Raw genomic sequence first — 19,486 nt, 5'->3', positions numbered from 1 at the left:
CAAAAATGTAACTGCTGTAAACTAGCAAACCATGGAGGAGGTTTTATAGCAACATGTGCCATCTATGTAACTATGAAGATGACCACATGGTGATTTTCATCTTGCAGTGCTCATCATTATCATTAGCACGACAGGCAAAATCAAAATTCATCACCATGTTAAAAAATGCCTTCTAGGCTATGACTGTCACGGTATTAAATGAAATGCCTCACTGAGATGAATTTTCATAAGCCAACTGGGTACATCTCTAGGTATGGCTGCATATGGAAACTGAGCGACTGCCCAAACTCTCACACTGAGCCATCAGAAACTTCTCAGATCATCTGCCTTCAGGGTCAGTTCTGGGTATGCACAGCTCCACAGAGGACAGTTTCCATCTATGTGGACATGTACATCTCTATCCAGTGATCACTGTCCTGTACCATGTGTTTCAGTTATCTGTTGCTGAGTAACAGACCACTCCAAATCTTAATGGCTGAGAGCCACAAGAACTTATTATTCCTCATGATTCTGTGAGTTGGCTACAGTTAGGTGGCTCTTCTGACAGTATCTGCTAGGCTCAATCAGGCAGCTATGTTCATTCAGCAAGCTTGGCTGGGGCTGAAACATACAAGATGGTTTCAAGCCTCCCAGGTGATGTCTCTCTCCAGCAGTATTGGCCCTTTTACATCATGGTGGCTGGCTCTGAAGACAGAGCAAGGGGAAGGTGGCAGTCCTCTTAAGGCCTGGGCCTGAAGCCCTAAAAAGTTCTTTCATGGTATCCTGTTTATTAGCACAAGTCAGAAGGCCAGTCTCATGAGGGCAAGGAAACAGAATCTACTTCTAATGGAAGGAGCCACATGCACATACAGGTTAAGAGGAACTGATGTGCATAGACACCCTTGGAAACCATCTACCAAGGCATAGTCCTCCCTACACATAAAGATAAACTCATCATTTCAGCATGCCCTCATTAAAACTCATTACTCAATAAAAAAAAGAACATGTAAAACCAGTTTTTTTGTGGGTTTCTTAGACCTGTTGTTAAATACTTTCATTTGCTCTACTTCATATAATAAATGTATTATATGGTGAAGGCTGTAACTTATCATGTCTAAATCTACACAAGAAAATCTAAATGATACATTACTCTAGTTTCTGGTACAATTATGTATCACTGGGTGCCACTGTGCTATCATTATCTGTATGCCCTCTCAGCTGTAACCTTCCTTAGGGCAGAGCCCACATCTACACTGTTCACAGCTATAGTCCCATTGTCTATAGAGTGTACCAGGTGCCTAAAACATTGCTCCTTCTCAGTTATTAAAAATATGCCTATTTTAAGATATATTCCTTTTTTTTTCTTTAAAACCAACTAGAAATACACAGATTTTTCCATGGATATTTTACAGTGTGGCAAAAATACGCCATTATTAACGCTTAAAATACTTAGTTCTGCTCCATGAAAGAAGATACACTTTTAACTATTTTTGTAGTTATATGCTAAATTTACCCTCACTGAATCTGGAAAATGAAAGATTTTACAATAGCATGCGATTCATTTTCTGTGAGTTACCTTTTGTTGGTGTCTAGTTATAGACCTTCAAATTGCAATGAGAAATATTTATGCTTGAACCAACATCTACCTTACAATTTTGAACAGCACATATCTGATTGAGAATTCCCACTTTTATAAGCAGTTGTGCTGTTCCTTCATAACTGAGGGTTCTCATTTGCTAAAAATATAAAATATCCTTAGATGAAATGAAAACATCTATAAACAGAACAAAATAGTCATTTTATTCCACCCACAAACATCTGAGTTCAGACTTTTTTCTGCCCTAAATCGACAAGGCCAAAACCAACAGACACCCTGCAGCATAACACAGAAATTATGCTGGAGAGGTTTACCATTTTGCACACCAACCCCAATAGAGTTCAGTGCCCACCTTCCTCCAAACAAAGGACAAGTGTCCACAATTCTGCAAATTTTCATAAAGAGAGGCAGTATTGGTATACAATAGCATAAACCTCTGCTTTTCCCCAGTATGAACTAAACTAAGAAGAGTAGCTAATAGCACAAGCAGGCCACTTAGAAATTTGGGTGCCATTTATCAGCATATAAACACAACTTTGACAGGTCTCAACATAAGCACAGGTAACAATTTTGTGCATGCTATCCAACTGGGTAGATTCTATCCTACTAGTCAGTGCAAGAAGATTCTATACTCAAATTGAGATAAAAGCACAATACATCTCAGGGTGCCTAGCTGGCTGTTAGTAGAGCAGACAACTCTTCCTTTTTTTTTTTTTTTTTTAAAGATTTTATTTATTTATTTATTCAGAGAGAGAGAGAGAGAGAGAGAGGCAGAGGGAGAAGCAGGCTCCGTGCAGGGAGCCCGACATGGGACTCGATCCCGGGTCTCCAGGATCACACCCTGGGCTGCAGGCGGCGCTAAACCGCTGTGCCACCAGGGCTGCCCTAGAGCAGACAACTCTTGATCTCAGGTTCGTGACTTCAAGCCCCATATTGGGCATAGAGCTTACTTTAAAAAAAAAAAAACAAAAAACTCACAATGTATCTCATTTCTGCATCATTCCCATTTTACAGCTGCAAAATCAAGACCAGATGTAGTTAAGCAACTCCTTCAAACTGTTAACACACTCCAGTGCCAAGACCTCCCCATGACACCACAGTACTTATCAGTCAGTACTCCATGATATTGAATCATTGTTAGAACTGCCTGTGTGTCACACTATTTGCAAAGTATAAGCTGTCCCAGTCATATTCAGTGAAAACTTGTTAAACAAGGAGTTTCCTAACCCTTCAGCACTGGTATTTCTTCTAATTCAACAAATATATATTAAAATTATCTACTGTGCAGCAGGCACACTTTTAGGTATTTGGCATACATGATGAATATAAATGTCAAGAGAGTCTCACAAATGTATGCACAGAAGACAGACCTGATTTTTGGGAAGAAACGTAGAATGCTAAGGGAGCTGGGGTGGGGTGGGTGGGTGGTCAAATCTAGCTTTAGTGCCCAGTATAGATTACTGGAGCAAGTGATCCCCTAGGCTGAGAAATGAGGGAGGAGGAGTTTGCAAGCATGGAGAATGGGTAAAGGGAGAAAGTAAAACAAGAAGTCAGTAAGGTTAAAGGCCCGCAGGTGGGAAAATCCAGCTGAAAGACTCTCGTCAGCCTTTAATGTTCCAGGACCCAGATAACAAAGTGTAGATATGAGCTTCTTCAATTCTGAATTGACTGAACAGAAAACAGTCAACTTTAAAATGAGAAATAATCATCTTTCCAGTTTATTATTAGGCTCTCACATGTGAAAAATTAATCTGGTGAGGTGGTTCTCAAGCCTGACTTCACATTAGAAGTTTCTGAGTGTAAAAAAATTTTGACACCCGTGGTTTGCCCCCAGCCAATGAATCAAAATCTCAGAAGGTAGGTTCCACATATTGGTATTTTTAAAAAGTTCTTCAGGTCATCCTAAAGTATAGCCAAAATGGAAAACAGCAGCAACTCAAAAGGAAAGGAGCACTGCATTGGCTGTTACCAAGCTCATCCTGAAATGACCCCTCATCTTCCCACTGGCTGGCTTCCTGTCAATCAAATTTTAGCCTCAATATTATGCCTCTAAGAGGCTCTCCCTGACCCTGCTCTAAAAAAGGAGGTACACCTAGCAAGTATTTACCACACCAATCAGTGCTTACTCTGATCTATTTGTCTTCTTTATTAACTTGTTGTAGGTCGCTGAGACTACGGACACCTTGCCTGTATTGTTCATTGCTGAATTTCCAGTAGAAGCTCAATAAATATTACATGAATACTACAGGAAAAATAGAACAGGGTAGGCATTGGGGGTTTTTATCATGCAAATGGAAGTTAAAAAATAATATCCTGAAGCTATAATTCTGACAAATTTTGGTTGGGTATGATTAAGCCACACTGACTGAACAGTATGGAGAGCATTTTTAAATACTTAACTAAAAACTCGATATGAGCCAGACTTCTATTTTTTAGCAGAGCTTAACCCAGGAAGGAGACTGAAGAAGAATCTATAGCATTTAGTCTGGACTGGAGTCAACAAAGGTGGCATAAAAAGTCTTCATGCTGGGCAGCCCGGGTGGCTCAGCAGTTTAGCGCCGCCTTCAGCCCAGGGTGTGATCCTGGAGTCCCAGGATCGAGTCCCACGTTGGGCTCCCTGCATGGAGCCTGCTTCTCCCTCTCCCCGTGTCTCTGCCTCTCTCTCTCTGCATCTCTCTGTGTCTGTCATGGATAAATAAATAAAATCTTTAAAAAAAAGAAAAAAAGTCTTCATGCAAAGGTAGGGGTGATGAAAATACGGTCAACATCTCCATGGATAACAACAACAAAATAGGGTAAAATATGGAGCAATTAAGATTTTGGTTTAGACATAAAGAAAAACTCACTGAGGGAAAAGTCTTAGGACACTAGAGTGGCCATTACAGATGGGAAGTAAAGTCATATTTCTGCAAGTTCCTAGGACTGGCATAAAAATGCTTTTGTTTAGGGGCATCTGGGTGGCTCAGTTGGTTGAGTGTCTTGCCTTTGGCTCAGGGCATGATCCTGGGGTCCTGGGATCGAGGTCCGCATTGTGCTCCCTGTGGGGAGCCTGCTTCTCCTTCTGCCTATGCCTCTGCCTCTTTCTCTGTGTCTCACATGAACAAATAAACAAAATCTTTGAAAAAAAAAAAGCTTCTATTTAGAAGGGGTCATGCACAAGTATACAAAGGAAGATGAATATATAGAGTGGCTTGAGTTTTCCTGAGTATTATACCATATCGTAGTATCAAGAGTACTTGAGTTTCCTACCCTGAACTTATTTAGATGTGGTCCCACCAAAATGAGCTAGGAGAACAGAATACTAGTAAAAACAGTACCAAACAGGTATTTTTGGGAAGACAGAAGTATGCTCATGCTTTTCCTTCCACAGAGAATATATGTTTAGACCTATCACCTAAATGAATAATTTAGGCCTAACAGAAATATACGAAGGATTAAATCCACAAGTTACCTATACTGTGCACTTAAATATGGGATTAAATCCCAGCAGGACACCTTGACTACTAGAAGACCTAGGCTGTATCAGCATAAAACCAGCAAGGTACTGTGTATCAACCCTTCTTTCAAAGCTAGTTCTACTCCTGGAATCCACAGATTCTAACACTGCAAGTGTCCCTTCCCGTGACATTCAGCACTTAACCTCAATGCTCTGGAGCCACTTTTGCTCATTCTCCCATTTAATCACTAAGTTTTGTGGAGTACTCATTTGTATGGGGTGGGGGGAAGGGAGGAGAAATTCGTGGATTAAAAAGATTTACGACACATATCAACCAAATGTATGGACCCTGTCTGGGTTCTAAGTCAAACAAACTGTAAAAAAAATATGAGACAGCCAGAAAATATGAACATTGACTAGATACAGGAGGATATTTAGAAACACTGTTAACGTTTCTGAGGTGTGGTGATGAGATTATGTTTTCAAAATGTTCTTATCCTTTAGAAATACACACTGAAATACGTACAGAAAATGATGTTCTGGATTTGTTCCAAAATAATTCAAAAGATGATAGAGGAAGGAATGGGGATGGAAGAATAGATGAAGTACGAAGGAACTGAGAATTGCTGAAGCTAGGTAATAGGTACAAAGAGTTTAATTAAAGAGAGTCATAGAAGATAAAACTTATTTTAAAAGGAAATTCTGACATATAGTTCAATCTCACAATAATATGACGAATTACAAAGTCAGAACAGCAAAGGCTGTGGTTCTCACTATAGAAAGCTTTGTTTCTGAGGCAGCAAAGTGATTTCCTTAATTAATCCATTCATCTCCCTTTCAAAACCCAAATCCTATATGCCCTGAGACAAAAATCAGGTTAAGGATGCGTTTTTCTATAATGAAAATCTTACAAACATTTGCATTATTTTTTTTAATATTGAAAATACCTCACTGCTTACATCGAGCTCCAGTTTTTGTGGACTGTGACTGGGTCCAAAGGAAACAAAGCTAAAACAGGAGGGAGGGAGAAAAAAATGGGAGGGTGGGGATGGGTTAGGATGCACCCAGACAAGGTAGTGCTATGCTACCCCCAAGTAAGCAGAGCCCTACTGAATGTTCTAGAATAGCTTAGAATAGCTAGGATTTCTATATTTGGTTAATTTCTATAGACTAACCTGTACTAAGCAACTATTAAGTGTCTATATGTCCAATACTTTCCTAGGCAATGAACAAGCCAGATTCCATGAAAAGTTTAAAACATTTAAAAATAATTCATGATATACATTGGAAATATACAAGCAAGTTAAACTAATATGATGAGAAACGATGAAAGCTAAAGGTTCATGAACTGCATCTAGAGTAGACACGTGGTAAAATCAGCTTTACCTTATATTTCATCTTGGGACATGAATGAATGTAGAAACCCATATAATAATAGCTGAGTTGAGATGTTTTCTGATGAAGTTGCCTAGTAAAACCAATTTCTCTGCCAAAAGAAAAAAGATGAAGGTACAGTTAAATCTAGTTTCAATACTCAAAGTATATGTAATTTAATATCAAATATCTGATAAAATCTGAAAATCTAATATTAAGCTATTAAGAAATTCTAAGTGTTGAAAGAAAATTTAGAAAATACGATAACTTTTACTAAAAAGACATAAACAACTCTAAATTATTTTGAGCAAATGCATCTAAGTTCACATTCTATACTTTGAACATATTAGTTGATCTAAAGTTCAAACAGCATAAAAATAAAGAGATCTATTTAATACACTCTCGTTATCCCCTGGAGCTCTCAAAAGACTAGGTTTATCAAGTGAAAAACAGTGCAAGTTTTATAAAACTTAAAACCCAACATATTTCAGGAAGAATGACTATTATTATGACCATTTACATGCAAACACTTGCAACTGTATATGATGTATAACTCCTTCCTATGTCTAGATGCTACTCTAATATTTATTCTCCCTAAAACTAAAGAGTGGGAAAAAACTATGCTATCTCACCATTTTTGCTCTATTTGTTGGCATAGGGGAGGATTATCTCAACAAAGATACTGTCAGCAATGCCCATGCTTGAAGTGGTTTTAATAAGCACCTGGATAAATCTGGGCACAGAACTTTAACCCACTTGCCCAAATGAATGCCTGCTTGTACTTGAGAGTTTTAAGGAAACTTTAGTACATTTCTAGAGTAGGAGGAAAAGTTGTTTGTTTTCACGTTTGTTCCTTGAAGGATGGCCTCTTTTCTTTTCTTCCTTCCTTCCTTCTTTCCTTCCTCTCTTTTTCTTTCTTTCTTCCTCTCCTTCCTTCCTTCCTTCCTCTCCTTCCTTCCTTCCTTCCTTCCTTCCTTCCTTCCTTCCCAATGTATGCTTGAAACTCTAGGAGAAAATTTTTTAACTGAATAATCTGTGCATTTTGCAAGTTCAAATTTAAGTCACTGAAGGGTTGTGACCCTACATACAAATTCATCTGTAAAATAACAGTATTTCTAAATCCAAGCAGACTAAACATTATTAGCCTACAACAGAATAACTCCTACAATTCCTAGAACTAAACCAGTTTCAAGGTTCAAAGTGAGGAAAAATGCACTGATACAACCAACACAGGACCACCCGCCACTGAACCGGCACTCCTTTATTTGGTCCTGCATTCCTACTCTGCTCCCCTAGTTGTTTAGGCCCAAGCCTAGAGCCATCCTTAACTGTTCTTCTCCTCTCAATCCCAGATCCAATTCATCAACAGGTCCATCTGGCTCCATCTCCAAAGTATACCCTGAATCTGATCACTTCTCACTACCTCCACCTCAGCTATTCTGGTCCAAGCTAGCATAAAGGCTCCCCTGATGACAGCAAGAGTTTCCTGACTGGCTTTCTGGTTTCCATACTTGCTCCTCTATAAATCCCACAGAGTGGTCTCAGTCGTTTCTTACAATATTAATCAGATCAGATAACCTCCCCAAACCCTTTGCCTTCGAACTGGGTTGGTATCACACTTAGATAAAATCTAACCTCCCTAACATGACCTATCAAGCCCAGCTTCATAGGCTCTCCTCACCAGTACCACCTGCATCTCTGCCCTCCCTGCCTAACTCCTATCTACTTCCTCCCCCATATCCTAGCCACACAGGACCTATCTTCTCTTTATGCCAACTACCTCAGATGTTGTACTACCCATACTTCTACACTTAGATTTTTACATGGTTGGCTCCTTTCTTTTTTCTTGGCTTCTAAAATGTCACCTATTCAGAAAGGTCTTTCCTGACCACCTTATATACAAAAAAACCCTTCATGCCTACCACTGTGATTTTATTTTTGTCACAGCATAATGGAGTACCTAAAAGTATGTTGGTCTTCTAACTTACTGCTTTGACAGAGTTGGAAACCCTGTCCATTTTATTCATTTCTATGAATTGTGTCCAGGACACATAGCTTCTTCTCAAACATCTGTTAAACAAATTAATTCATTTCTCAAATTCATCTTGCTAACAAAACAAATGCCATGCTCATGATCCCCAATTCAAACTTTTTAAGCCTACAGACTAGGCTATATACAAATCTACATTAATTATAATTAAAATACAAAAACTATATTCATTGTGCAATTGCTGAAGAAATTAAGAAATGGAGGGAAACTAAACATATTTTACTACCCTATAATCAATAATGGAACTGGCAATTTATTGTCTACTCTTAATAATTTTGCTTCAAACTGTCAATCTCCTGGCTGCCTTTCCTCTTCTATATAGCAATCATAATCTCAAGAAAACTAAAAGGAAAAAAAAAAAAGAAAGAAAGAAAACTAAAAGGAAGTGACAAGACTGTAATGCAGGGGCAATCTCCCTGTTCTCAATTGGCAACAACTTGATAGTCCCAGGCTCCTCTGCTTCTTCCTCAAAGCTCTCCAGCTCTAGAATTTCAAGAGATACACCAACCAATAAGTAGAACTCTTTATAATTTTGCTGGCAATTGATTATTTACTATCTCAAATGCAGGAGGATTTCAATATCCCTTAATTTACTGAGATATGAAGCAATATTTCATATATAGATTAGAATTCACTATGTAGGAATAAATAGTCTTAATATTTATCGGAGAAGTCTAAACAAATCCATAGCTACACACTGTAGACTGATACATAAAAATAAAATAAAATAAATAAAATAAATAAAATAAAATAAAAGAAAAGAAAAGAAAAGAAAATAAATAAAACAAGAAGGAAAATGGCAATAATTTCAGTGTTGGCTGATTTTGGTCCAAAGAGAAAGCAGCTTTTCTAAGACAAAATATACACTTCTAAAATTAGAAAATGTAAATGCTTTAAATTATCAGTTCTAATTTCATTGATGTCATAAGCATTATGAATATATATTTTTTAAGATTTTATTTATTCATTCATGAGAAACACAGAGAGAATGTAGAGACATAGGGAGAGGGAGAAACAGACTCCTCACAGGGAGCCTGATGTGGGACTTGATCCCAGAACTCAGGGATCACGCCCTGAGCCAAAGGAAGACACTCAACCACTGAGCCACCCAGGTGTCCTGTATTATGAATATTCTTAATTGGTTTATACACCAATACATAAGAAAAATAAAAGATTATTACAGAGATCAGTTTTAAATACTATGTAATTTTGAATCTGCTATAAATTGGCACTAAGAGGCAGGTCGGGTTAAAAATACCAAGATGGAGAAATTTTCTTTATATTACAGATCACCAAAATACACAAAATCAATTATGGACCAGATTTTTTACAAAAATCAATTGGTGACTAAAGAAAAATATCAATTCTTCCACTTTTATAATTCAGAGAAAAGCACATACACAATAAATAAGATAAATGATCTGAAAGTGTATCTTCCCATGATGTGAGAATATGACCATCGGACAGAGACCAGGAAAAGAAAAAACAATGACAACATGAGAATGAGAGAGAGAGAGAGAGAGATAGAGAGAGAGAGAGAAACTCAAGCTCTCAGGCAAGCAACCAAAAAATAATTTTCAGCCCTCCTTCCCTTCCTTCTCTATCACATATATACACAGACAAGAAGGAATAGAAATTAAGTACTTTCATGCAATAAGGCCCTAATCTTTCTACCATTAGGATAATGCAAACTATCTGTACTGTGCTGCATATATTTGCAGCCATGGATGTAAAAAGGAAATAATCTTTTGATGAGAGCCACAGAGGTAAGTGTACAGTTAGTGACTTCCTATTCTGGTTCTATATACTTTCTCTAACCATACATTCTTTTCAACAGACTCACATTGCTTCAATTTACATAAGATTCATTTAACTTTTAATTATGAAAAAATATATACAAGGACAAAAATATGCCAATGCCATAATATTTAAGTAACATTAAGTGGTTCTTGATAGGGGAGCTTAAATAAACGCATAAACAAAAAAAGCACCCCACAAATACAATGACTTGTCATACACTAGATGATGTAGATAACTTAAAAAGCTAGGAATTACCATCAGATATTAGCCTCAGTTCTGAAAGTGGTATCCTAAATACCAATATATAACAGACTACTATAGCAACAAAATTATGGACTATCAAATAGGATTTCTCCTGTTATATGATGAACTAATAATCAAATGAGAAATTATGTGAAGTTCCATATGACGCATTACAGCTGTCAAAAGTAATCTTACCGTAGTGCAGAGTAGACACCCAAAGACAGGAATGAATAATCAGGATCGTAGTACAAATACACAGACGATACACAGTATGGAAGAATGTCAATCACCCCCACAGCAATGATTCTTCCATCAAGCCAATACTGTTGGTGAAAGGAACCGTAACCGCAATCTGGTCCATGAGGGGGATTCTCTGCCTGTGAGAAAGCAGACATACATGTGAACAGTTTGTTGCCTTTTATGTTAAAAATCTTAGTAATTATCCTATTATACTTTTACTTTGTAACTCCTAAAATTTCCCATGTTGCCATCATCCTCTGTAGTCACACCCCATAAAACTTATTTGTATAAACATTGACCAAAGAAAAGAATGAGAAAAAGAAATAAACAAGATTTTTTTAACTTGTTTAAAAACTTAACAGTAGGAAATATAAAGTTCACAGGACAAGTAAATATTAAACTTTATTTTTCTGTCCCATACAAAAATTGGGAAAGTAATAATGTATAAGAATATATGAGAGAAGATGGAGACCATAAAAGGAGAGAGGTGGGTGAGAAGAAAATTGCCACCACACTGCCAGCTAGGCCTGATCTGTGATGACCCCCCACTGACAAGGCATATGACCCCATTATTTTTTCTAGGTAAGAGTTTCTGTGTAAATATAAAAGAGCTATAGCACCTCCCCTTTTTGGCCAAAGGAAAATAAAGTTATTTCCTTACCGTTATCTTAATGTAACTATAATCCGACAAAATAAATTTCAGAATATAACCACTATCTGTAAATAGTTGAATGACATTTTTCATTTTAAAATTCAATAGGACTTTACTTTTTAAAGATTTATTTTTAGAGAAAGAGAGCGCACAAGCAGGGGAGCAGGGGAGGAGCAGAGGAAGAGGGAGAAAATCTCAAGCAGACTCCCTGCTGAGCATGGAGCCTATTGGAGGGCTCAATCTCACAACCCTGAGACATCATGACCTGAGCCATAACCAAGAGTCCAATGCTCAACCGGACTGAGTCACCCAGGTACCCCAAAAATTCAGTATGATTTTAAGTACAACCATTGTTAAATGAAAATCATGGAACATAAATTATGACACATGATAAAAAAATGCTTTGCTAGGGATGTTAGAGATTAACAATTTAAGTGAGTAAACAGAACAGCACATGTATATTATTTTCAGAACAGCACATGTGTATCATTTTCATACAGCTATAATCACAGATAATATGTATGAATAAAAGTAGATGAGAATGAAGAAAAATGAAAAAAGTCAGTCTACTAATATTAAAACCAGAAAAAAGATATTACAAGATAGGAAATCTATAGATCAGTATCTCTCATAACACAGATGCAAAAATCCTCACCAAAATATTAGTAAAACAAATCCAACGACGTATAAAAAGAATTATATACTGTGACAAAGTGGGATTTATTCCAGGTATAGAAGGCTGGTTCAACATTAGACAAGTAATTTTTTTTTTTTTTTTAAAGAAAGAAGCAATTAATGTAATCCACCATGAAAGAGGCTAAAGGAAAAATCCTGTAATATATCAAATGACACAGAACACACCTCTGGCAAAATCCAACATCCATTCATGACTAAAAACTCAACAAACCAGGAAGAGAAAGGAACTTCATCAACTTGATAAAGAACATATACAACAAGCCTACAGCTGACATCATTCTTAATGGTAAGAATATGGATGCTTTCCCCAATAAGATTAAGAACAAGGCTATATGGGCAGCCCGGGGGGTTCAGTGGTTTGGTGCTGCCTTCAGCCCAGGGCATGATCCTGGAGACCCGGGATTGAGTCCCACGTCGGGCTCTCTGCACGGAGCCTGCTTCTCTCTCTGCCTATGTCTCTACCTCTCTCTCTGTGTGTCTCTCGTGAATGAATGAATGAATGAATGAATGAATAAGTAAATAAATCTTAAAAAAAATTAAAAAAAAAAAGAACAAGGTTATGATATCCTCTCTCATCACTCCTATTCAACATCATACTGAAAATCCTGCTAGTAATAAAATAAGAAAAGGAAATAAAATGTAAAAAGATTGGGAAGGAAAAAAATAAAACTGTTCTTATTCACAAATTTACCATGTAGAAAATCCCAAAGAATCAATGACAAAAAAAAAAAAAAAAGGAAATAAGCAATTATAGCAAGATCAGAGGATACTGAGTTAACAACTGAAAGTCATTTGCTTTACTATAAGCCAGCTACAACTGGAATTGGAAATTAACAACCCAATACCATTTTTAAAACCAAATAAAATTACATGCCTAAGTATAAATCTAACAAAGTATGTACATAATATATATGCAGAAAATTCTGACAGAAGCAATCAAAGAAGGGGTAACCAAATGGAAAAATATTACATGTTCACAGACTGGAAGACTCAATATTGATTAGATGTCCATTCTTCCCAAATTGGCTCACAGATTTAATTAAATCCCAATCCAAATCACAGCAAACTGTTTTGTGGATATCAACAAATTTATTCTAATATTTAAATAAAAAGGCAGAAAACCTAACTAAAATAGCCAACATAATACTGCAGAATTAAGTCAAAGGTCTGACACTACCTTATGTCAAGGCTTAGAATAAAGCTGGGGCACCAGCGTAGCCAACTCCATTAAGCATCAGACTCGCTTCTGCTTAGGTCATGAGACTGAGCCCTGCATTGGGTTCTGTGCTCAGTGCTCAGTGCAGAGTCCACTTGAGATTCTCTCTCCCTTTTCCATTCCCTGCCCCTCCCACTTGTGCTCGCTCTAAAAATTAATTTTAAAAAAAAGATGAAAAACAATAAAGTGACAATAATCAAGACAGGATGATCCCGGTAAGAGAACAGATAAGTAGAACATTGTAACATGATCGAGAGCCCAGAAACAGACCCATGTAAATATGGCCAACTGACCTTTGACAAGCAAAGACAGTTCAATAGAGAAAGGACAGTCTTTACAACAAATGATGCAAAAAAACTCTAAATCTAGACACAGACCTAACATCTTTCAAAAAATTAACTCAAAATGACCATAAACCTAAATGTAAAATGCAAAACTATAAAACTTCTAAATGATAATGTAGGAGAAAATCTAGGTGACCTTGGGTTTTGTGATGAGTTTTTAGATACAATGCCAGAAGCACAATCCACAATAGAAATAACTGACAAGCTGGACTTCATTAAAATTAAAAACCGCTCTGTGAAGCACACAGAATAAAAAGTGAAGCCACTGACTGGAGAAAATTACAACACATGTACTGGATAAAGGACTGGTATTCAAGAAAAGAAAGACTCTTAAAATTCAACAGTAAAAAAACCAAATAGCCCAATTAAAAACTGGGCAAAGTATCTAAGCAAACACCTCACCAAAGATGATGTACAGGTGGCAAATAAGCATATGAAAAGATGCTCAAACATCATTTGTTAGGGAACTGAAAAGGAAAAAGAAAAATCCAATGAGATAGTACTATCCAACTATTAGAATGGCCGAAATCCAAAAACCTGAATATTAAATTCTGGCCAGGATATGGAACAACAGAACTCTTATTCATTGATAATGAAATGTAAAATGGTACAGACACTTTGGAGGACAGTTTGGGCGTCTCTAACTAAGCTAAACCTAGTGTTATCATATAAAACAGTGATCACATTCTTAGGTATTTATCCAGTTTGTCTAAAAACCTAGGTCACACAAAACTAAGGCCTGCATGCAAATGTTCATAACAATTTTATTGATAATTACCCCAAACTGGAAGTGATCAAGATATCCTTCTATAAGTGATAAACAAACCATGATACATGGAATACTATTCATCAATCAAAAGAAATAAACTATCAAGCCACAAATACACAAAATGAAGAAACCTTAAATGCATATTGCTAAGTGAAAGAAGTCAGTCTGAAAATGCTACCTACCTACATTCCAAATACATCCTGTAAAAGGCAAACTATAGAGACAGTAAAAAGAAAAAAAAAATCAGTGGTTGCCAGGAGTGTGGGGGATCTGGAGGCAGGATGAATAGATGAAGCACGGGGACTTTCAGATGAAACTATTCTAATTCTCTACTGGCAAATATGTGACATTATGCACTTATCAAAACTTGCAACTTTACGACAGAGAGAGAGAGAGAGAGAGAGACTTAATGGATGCAAACTAAAAGAAAATCATTTAGGAAATTAAGGGATCCCAGGAAGGAACAGAAAGATGACATGAGAATCTAACTGTATTACAGAGATAAGAAGCAACTTGCCTGAAAAAGGTTGGGAGGGGAAAGGTGCTGAGTTCAGTAACTTTTGGGGTGCAAAAATATGAAGGCAAAAGGAAATCTGCCTGATAAAGTTGTTTTACACATGAGACTACATTTAACAATTCTGATACTGATACATAGGCCTACTGTAAATGAATGGAGGTTTCTCACTCTTAGAGTGGAAATTCACAGATAAGCATGGGAAAGAGGCTAGAATGATCCACAGGGTAGCAGATTTGAATTAGAAACATGAGTCTCCATATGAATCTCCACTATACTAAGTTTAACAAATTACATGTTGCATACAGAAATATTTGGTTACATACAGAAATATTTTTAGGTCTATATATATTAAAGATATGTTCATGCAATAAGAGTTAGTATGCACACATTATTTCTTTACTCTGTCAGATGAGAAGGCCTAAAGAAATAATACCGTACTAGCAACAAGCATGCCTAGCACCCAAATCTTGGTTTCTCCACTCTGCAGTACAAGGAGTAAGCCTCTTTGGGAAAATGGCTGATTCCAGGGCTGGGACAGGAAATATACAAGATAAGCCTGGTTCATCTTTTTTAAGATTTGTTTGAGAGAGAGAGAGAGAGAGAGGGAGAGAGAGAACAAGCAAACAGGAAGAAGGGCAGACGGAGAGAGAGAATCCCAAGCAGATTCCACACTAAGCACAGAGGCTGACTTGGGGCCTAATCCCAGGACCACAAGATAATGACTGGAGCTAAAACGAAGAGTTGGACACTCAGCTGACCGAGTCACTCAGGTTCCCCCAGCCTAGTTCATCTTGTAGTGTCAAAAAGTAAGACAATACTTAAACACACACACACACACACACACACACACACACACTGGTGGGGTTCTATCAAAGGGGCAGAGGGGACAGCTAAAAGAGCTCCCAATAGCCTAAGCTGGAGTAATTAGAGCAACAAAATCAAGTAGTACTAGATTATAACTCAAAGTATAAAATATCCATGAGTCCAAACTGATGTATATGATTAAAAAATTAGTGAATGTGGAAGAAAGACAAAACTCCAACGCAGAAGAATTCCAAAATGTTTATGTGGATACTCTACCCCAAAGGTAAGGAACATAACTCTACTGAAGTGTGGCTATACATAGGAACTCCCTTCCAAAGACTACAGGTACGGGAAAGGGGTTAAAAGAGTAACTGCACAGGTGATCAAGATAACAGCAGCAAATGGGTGCTAGTAGTATCAGTGACTTCTAAAACTTCCACTGTTACAGTTAAAATGTTGTTTGGGCAGTAACTGTATTTTTAAACTTTTAAGAGCGTCCACCACTGGGGACGCCTGGGTGGCTCAGTGGTTGAGCATCTGCCTTTGGCTCAGGGCATGGTCCCAGGGTCCAGGATCGAGTCTCACATCGGGCTCCCTGCAGGGATCCTGCTTCTCCCTCTGCCTGTGTCTCTGCCTCTCTGTGTCTCTCATGAATAAATAAATAAAATCTTCAAAAAAAAAAATAAATAAATAAAATAAAAAGCCATGATTATCTCCCTAGAAAGATACAGTTTGAGGAGAACAGGCAACAAACAGAAGCAAAAAAAAAAAAAAAAAAAAAAGAAAAAAGAAAAAAGAAAAGATAGAGTATTCATCTGTTAAAACTATAACACCTGAACTGACACCAATACTCTAAATTGCTAATGAACTTGAAGTTGAATCACCTGTCTCAGAAGCCAGACTGCTCCAAATACGTAATTCTACCCAAATTCCTATATGTCACTGAATTTTATGAAAACCATCTTTTAGATGTTAAGCAAGCCCTGAGGCTCATAGGAATGAAGCTCCCTGCTTTTAAATATAATCGTGTAGGAGAGCAACCCTGCAGTGACATGGAGCCAGAGACAAGCTGTCAGTTTATGCTACGTAAGGTGTGGAGCCTGTCAAATGTCAGGAAGCCTCCAAGTCAAAAGCTAAGTGAATGACTTTGAGATGAATCTAAATTCTTCTATAATTTCAATTTAGTGCATCATTCTAGGACTCATTAAATCTAATGCGTGCATTCATTAAAAAATGTATTTATCAAAGACATAATAAGTAGGGACTTAATAGGCATATTCTCAGTAATAACCAAAAGTTTAGGTTAACCCCTAAACTAATAAATCAGTCCTGCCGGCTGGACAAACTTGAAACCTTTCCAAACTGTAACTACCTTCTCGGTTCCACTATTAACCATTTTGTTCAATCCCTGGACCTCCCATTTAATAATCTCCTTCCATTTACTTCACCTGTTTGTTGTCTTGGGAGTCCTGTCACAACCAGTGTCCTACCACCGGCATTATTCCGATCTCTCAATCCATGTGGAAGTCAAGGGTCTCCTCCATCTGCAAAGTACTCTTTATTTATAGAAGCATGGGCTGCCTTATAATTACTGAGAAAAGAATAAGTCATACAACTATCTACTCTGACCCCCACTATTTAGCACAGATGAGGAAACAAGAAATCCAGGAATCAATTAAGCAATACAATGATCATTAAATCATGGAGCTGTAAACTGACATACAAACTAGCATCCTAGCCCCTAGGCCAATGCTATTTTTATGCTATCTTAAGAAAATCATCTAATCAGACACATTTAAATATCCTCACTTTTCAAATATCCCTAGGATATCCAAGTTAGTAAGTAAAGCAACACAAAAAACAAAGTATTTCAATGCATGGCTTTCAACAGATTTTCTTAAAGCTTGTTTTGCTGTATTCCTTTTTTCCCCCAACATGTCTGACAATTAAAATATGAATGATTTCCTTTTTTCCCTTGTGGGAGTTTCACTGACCTAATTAAAAAAAAGAAAAAAAAAAAAAGATCTAAAAAGTGGAAAACAATCTAAGTGAAGGCAGAGAAAAAGCTATTTTTTCAAATAATACATCTGGTCGCTGCACTATTGGTTAATAATGATTTACGGTTCTCAGTTTGGTAAGTCAGTCAATACTTTCAAGTTTTTCAACAGGTACGTGGCAGCTCTGGGAAATGGGCGGAAGGTGAACCTAAATTACTGATTGCCTTGGCCCTCCGTGAAGAGATGGAGCAGCCAGGGCTCCCAAATCACTCACTTCTGGCTGGAAAATTTGGAAAAAATTCAGTGCCTACCATGTTTCCAATACCATAAACTTGACTGATTTAACTACCATGCTTCGTAGTTATCCATGAACATACATACACACATCTGCTGAATCACTTTTTATCCTTCCACCTGACATAAAACAGCCATAACAGGTTTTCCCTCAAATAAGATCCCTTAGCTCAAATTATCTAACACTAAAACATGGAAAGAATACAGAAATTTGAGGGACAGAGCAAAGGTGATAAAAACAAAGAATAATAAGGAAAGCTGTGAAATCAGAAATCAGCAGAACTCCTGGTTATGTCTCCCCATTCAACAATATCTTTGAGATCCAGACTCACTGAAGCTGATCATGCTACATGCTTCAATATGCTATCATGTGGATACGTGTTGGTTTTTATGAGTAGTAACTAGAGATTATCTTTTTTGCAAATGTATGTATTTTCAGCTAACACAGATCTGTTGCCCTCACCTCCACTAGGTCAAAGAACTACATCTTACAAAGTCCCTTCCCTTCCTTCTCCCAGGCACTCAGCCCCTCAGCATCCAGTCACTGACTAGTCCTTTTTTACTGACTGCCTTGAGAATCCTATTTTAATATTTGGAACTTCAACCTCTTACTTTGTTAAAGCCTATTAACTGTTAACAAAAACAAACCAAAACAAAGCCTATTCATTGTTAACACTCTTCAACTGTTACTTAAAAACACAGAAGGTGATACAATTACAGATTATGCAGAAAAATAGACACTATTTGGGAAAGAGAGTAACAGATGTGCATGTGGGTATCATGTAAATCATCAGCTCTCAAACTTCTTGGTCTCCAAATCCCTCTATTCTTTGCAAGGAGATTTTGCTCATTGAAGATAAGGCGTTCAGGAGAGATTTATTGTACTAGATATTAAAACTTGTGCTTTTAAAAATATGTATTTGTTATTTTTAAAAAATAACAATAAATAACAGTATTAAAAATATCTACATTTTCCAAAACAAAACAAAAATTTAGCAAAAAAAAAAAAATGGCACTGATTTACATTTCTAGAATCTCTTTAATAATGTCTGGTTTGGCAAAGGATAGCTGGATCTCCTATCTGCTTCTGCATTTGCTGTCATCATGTAGCTTCTGGAAAACATCCCCATAAACTCATAAGAGAGAGAAAAATGCCAATAAAATATAATTTTGACCTCAAGGATCCCTTGCTAAGGCTTCAGGGACCACTAGGAATTGCAGGACACTTTTGAGAAGCACTCACATAAATGGATTTTTAAAAACACAGGTAGCAAAGGAAACTATAAACTGTTAAGCTACAAAAAGAAAGGAAGGAGGGTACAGTGACTTGAGTCCAGGATTTAGAACCAAAGTATCTGGACTTGAGCCCTAATTCCACTGTACACTTTCTGGCTATTTTACCTTAGCAAGGCAATAACTACTTTTAAAGATACCTCTTTCTGCATTTTTTTTTAAAAGTAGATTCCATGCCCAACGTG

General features: G+C 37.1%; 1 protein-coding gene across 15 annotated transcripts in view; it reads right to left on the bottom strand.

Annotated features, from left to right (window-relative positions):
- The window catches only part of ATE1 (arginyltransferase 1), a 165,388-nt gene that overhangs the window by 82,262 nt on the left and 63,640 nt on the right, over nt 1-19,486 (bottom strand). For 12 of the 15 annotated variants that reach the window (XM_077877384.1, XM_077877386.1, XM_077877382.1 and 9 more), the window contains 2 exons: nt 10,675-10,856; nt 6,399-6,498 (listed from right to left, as the gene is read on the bottom strand). In XM_077877384.1, the coding sequence (XP_077733510.1) occupies nt 6,399-6,498; nt 10,675-10,856 (282 nt within the window). Of the gene's footprint in view, nt 1-3,278; nt 4,259-5,971; nt 6,021-6,398; nt 6,499-10,674; nt 10,857-19,486 lie in introns of those variants that run through there. The other 3 variants (XM_077877378.1, XR_013367741.1, XM_077877380.1) reach the window with 3 other exon arrangements.

Source organism: Canis aureus, chromosome 29, assembly GCF_053574225.1.
Source record: "Canis aureus isolate CA01 chromosome 29, VMU_Caureus_v.1.0, whole genome shotgun sequence".
NCBI lineage: Eukaryota > Metazoa > Chordata > Mammalia > Carnivora > Canidae > Canis > Canis aureus.
Note: the sequence above shows the minus strand (reverse complement) of the source record. Positions and strands in the feature narration are given on the sequence as shown.